Raw genomic sequence first — 4,150 nt, forward strand, 5'->3', positions numbered from 1 at the left:
GGGTTTGGGGTTTGGGGTTTGGGGGGAGGGGTTGGGGGGGTGTTGCTGCTCGTGCTTCTTTGCTTGCTGCCTTGGGTGCTGCTGCGCCTCTCCCGCCGCTGCCGCTGCTGCTGCTGCTGCTGCTGCTGCTGCTGCTGCTGTTGCTATTGCTGCTGCTGCTGCTGCTGCTGCTGCTGCAGGCTGCGCGGGCGCGGGCGGGAGTGCGCGGAGCTGCTGGTGCTGCCGCTGTACTCCGCGCTGCCGGGGGAGCAGCAAGCGAGGGTTTTCGAAGTGACCCCGCGGGGGTCTCGAAAATGTGTTTTTGCAACAAATGTTGCGGAGACTTCTTTGACTTTGGAAGGAGTGGTTTATGTCATTGACTCAGGGTTTGCCAAGGAAAACCAATTCAGCCCCAAGACCGGTCCGCAGCAAACCCTAAACCCTAAACCCTCGAAGAAGCCGCGCGAAAACGGGAACTTTCCATGTCCTACGACGCAAACCCTAAACCCTAAACCCTAAACCCTCGAACAACCCGCGCGAAAACGGCACAATTCCATGTCCTACGACGCAAACCCTAAACCCTAAACCCTAAACCGTAAACCCTCGACAAGTCCACACAAAAAACGGGACAATTCCATGTCCTACGACACAAACCCTAAACCCTAAACCCTAACCCTAGGGCGCGAAAAGAAGGAGTGGTTTATGACACCGACTTGGGGTTTGCTAAAGAAAACCGACTCAGCCCTAAAGCGGTACAATCTCATGCAGCAAACCCTAAACCCTAAACCCTAAACCCTTGGGAAAACAGTTTCAGCGAAAAAAACGGCGAAATTCCATGTAATGCACCCTAAACCCTAAACCCTAAACCCTAGGTAGAACCAATTCAGCCCAGAAAACGGTATTGTTACGTGCAATATGCGCTAAACCCTAAACCCTAAACCCTCGGGAAAACCATTCTAGCCAAAAGGCGGTAAAATTCCGTATAATGCACCCCAAACCCTAAACCCTAAACCCTAAACCCTAATAAGGGGGCGGTGAACCCGAGACACTAAACTTCTAAGCCCTAGAATCTAGTGGGCCCTAAACCCTAAACCCTAAACCCTAAGCGCGAGGCGACGGACCCAAGACCCGAGCTACTGGACCCTAAACCCTAAACCCTAAACCCTAAACCCTAAACTACAGACGGGAGGCGCTGAAGTGTAAACTCTAAACCCTAGGCTCTACACCCCGAACAAAAAAGCAAAAATAAATCAGCACAAGTCGAGGGTTTGAAAACCCTAAAAATTAAAAATAAACACAGTTCAATCTGCTGCTGCTGCAGTCTACTGCTGCTGCAGCCTGCTGCTGCTGCTGCTGCTGCTGCTGCAGTCTGCTGCAGCAGCAGCAGCTCTTTAATTCCAGTCTTTTTATATCTTTTCTTTCCTTTTTATTCTTCGGCTCTCGAGTCTTTGGCGACACTGCCAAATCCCTCTTAATCTCCTTTTTGCCCGTTTTAATCCATTTTTTTCTCTTTTTTCCCCATTTTTTTTCTTTTTTTCTTTTTTTTTTCTCCTTTTTTCTCTTTTTTTATTCTTAACTCTATCCAGTTCCTTTCAACACTTCATTTGATGCGTTTTAATCTGTTTTTCATTCTTTGAGGCCTGGAATCTTTGTCGACAGTGCCTTGTCCATTTTAATCCATTTTTTTGCATTTTTTCCGTTTTTTCTCCTTTTTCTCTCATTTTGCCCCCCTTTCCCCCCTTTTCTCTCCAATTACTTCCAATTATTAAAAGCAATTCATTTGAAACATTTTAAATCTGTTTTTCTTTTGTTTTCAGTCGTGGAATCTCGGTGACAGTGGCGTGTGCACTGCAGTCGTTTGTTGCGCATTTGAGTCTATTTCCCCCGTTTTTGGCTCATTTTTTCTCATTTTTGCCGCCTTTTTCCTCGAATTGGGTTTATTTTTTGCAAACAATTCATTTAATTCGCTAATTTCCTTTTTTCCCGGCTTTTCAGGCCTCGAATCGCTGGTCACAGTGCCCTGTTCGAAGGCCTCCGCGAACCAGCGCGCAGGCAGGGCCGGGCGCGTGCGCGCGGGCCACTGCTTCCGTCTGTACACCCGAAACTCCTTCGAACAGGAAATGCCAGGTGTACAGACACCCGAAGTGCTGCGCTGCAGTCTTGCTGCTGCAGTTCTTTTTCTCAAAACTCTCGGAGTTGATGACGTTTTGAACTTCGACTTCATGGACCCTCCTGCGCCCCAAACCCTCGTCGCCGCCCTCGAGCTCCTCTACGCCCTCGCAGCCCTCAACGAGCGGGTTCCTAAAACCCTAAACCCTAAACCCTAAACCCTAAACCCTAAACCCGAGCAAACCCCAGCTAGTAAACACCTGCAGCGCCCCGCGTTCAGTCTAGGCTTTAGCGCTGCTCTCGCCTGGCAGCTCTGGCGCCTCAGTCTATCTAGCTAGCTAGCTAGCTAGCTAGCCAGCTAACCAGCTAGCCAGCCAGTTCTCCACGCTCCCAGCTAGCCAGCTCGCCACCCAGCTAGCCACCCCCAGCTAGCCACCCAGCTCGCCACCCAGCTCGCCACCCAGCTCGCCACCCAGCTAGCCACCCACCCCCCCGACCACCCAGCTAGCCACCCAGCTAGCTAGCCAGCTAGCCAGCGAGCCGTTGCTTTCAGGGCGAGCTGACGAAGCTGGGCCGGCGGATGGCGGAGCTGCCGCTGGACCCCATGGCTAGCCGCTTCGTGGTGGGGGCTGAGGGCCGCTGCGTGGCAGAAGCCTTAACAGTAACAGCCATGTTGGGAGTGGTGGGGTTGTTGTTTTTCCGGCCTAAGGAAAAGGCCCTGCATGCGGACAACGCCCGCAGGCTCTTTTGCAGGCCCGGCGGCGACCCCTCCACGCTCCTCAACGTCTACCAGCAGTGGGAGCAGACTGGTCAGCTAGCTAGCTAGCTGCTGGCTAGCTGCCAGCTAGCTGGGGGCTAGCTGGGGGCTGGCTGGGGGCGACGGGGCGGGGGCAAGGGGATGGATAGCTAGCTAGCTGCAGGGGTGGGGGGGGGTGCACGGTTGGGTCGACGGCCGGCCAGCTAGCTAGCTAGCTAGCTAGCTGTGTGGCTAGCTAGCCAGCCAGCCAGATAGCTAGCTAGCTAGCTAGCTAGCTAGTGGAGGGGACGGAGAAGCTCACGTCCAGCCAGCTAGCTGGCTAGCTAGCCAGCCAGAGCCGCGCTGAGAGCCTCCCTTCCCTTCCCGTTGCCGCGCAGCCCCTCCCCATTGCCGCCGCCGCTGCTGCTGCTGCTGCTGCTGCTGCTGCTGCTGCTGCTGCTGCTGCTGCAGGGTACTCGGTGGCGTGGTGCTACGAGAACTTCCTGCAGCACCGCGCGCTGCAGCGCGCGCGAGACGTGCGGGAGCAGCTGCAGGGCCTTTTGGAAAGAGTGGAGTTGGAGGAGACAGCTAGCCAGGCCTCCGACGAGACCCTCCGCAAGGCCCTCACTGCTGGCTACTTCACGCAGGCAAGCCAGCTAGCCAGCTAGCTAGCTAGCTAGCTAGCTGGCTGGCTGGCTGGCTGGCTGGCTGGGGCGGCAGCCCAGCCAGCTAGCCACCCGCCCACCTAGCTAGCTTGCCACCAAGCTAGCGAGCCACCAAGCTAGCTAGCCACCCAGCTAGCCACCCAGCTAGCCACCCAGCTAGCCACCCAGCTAGCTACCCGGCTAGCCATCCAGCTAGCTACACAGCTAGCCACCCAGCAAGCTAGCTACCTAACCACCCAGCTAGCCATCCACCCACCCAGCTAGCTACCCAGCTAGCTACCGAGCTAGCCACCCAGCTAGCCACCCAGCTAGCCACCCAGCTAGCCACCCAGCTAGCTACCCAGCTAGCTGCCCAGCTAGCCACGTCGCCAGCTAGCTAGCTAGCGACGTCGCCAGCTAGCTAGCTAGCTAGCCGTTGCGTGTGCATGCAGGCGGCGCGTTTGAACCGGCAGGGGACGTTCACGACTCTGAAGAATCCGCAAACGGTGGAGATCCATCCGCAGTCTTCTTTGTTTGGAAGTTTTCCCTCTTTTGTGGTTTACACCGAACTGACTTTAACCACCAAAGAGTACATGAGAGCTGTCTTCGAAGTCCGCCCCGAGTGGCTAGCTGAGGCTGCGCCCCACTACTACCAGCAGCAGCAGCTGCAGCAGCCCAAGCT

At 55.4% G+C, this 4,150-nt stretch overlaps 1 protein-coding gene across 1 annotated transcript; it reads left to right on the forward strand.

The window, feature by feature from the left end:
• Positions 1-179: 179 nt before the first annotated feature.
• Positions 180-3,492, forward strand: ENH_00025550 (hypothetical protein; the record flags this gene model as incomplete). Its single annotated transcript, XM_013579814.1, has 4 exons — positions 180-400; positions 1,975-2,276; positions 2,642-2,897; positions 3,296-3,492. Coding segments are annotated over 4 exons (976 nt in total), but the record flags the coding sequence as incomplete, so codon positions are not given.
• Between the last annotated feature and the right edge of the window lie 658 nt (positions 3,493-4,150).

The sequence above is a fragment of the Eimeria necatrix genome, genomic scaffold (genome assembly GCF_000499385.1).
Source record: "Eimeria necatrix Houghton genomic scaffold, Enh_scaff1966, whole genome shotgun sequence".
NCBI lineage: Eukaryota > Apicomplexa > Conoidasida > Eucoccidiorida > Eimeriidae > Eimeria > Eimeria necatrix.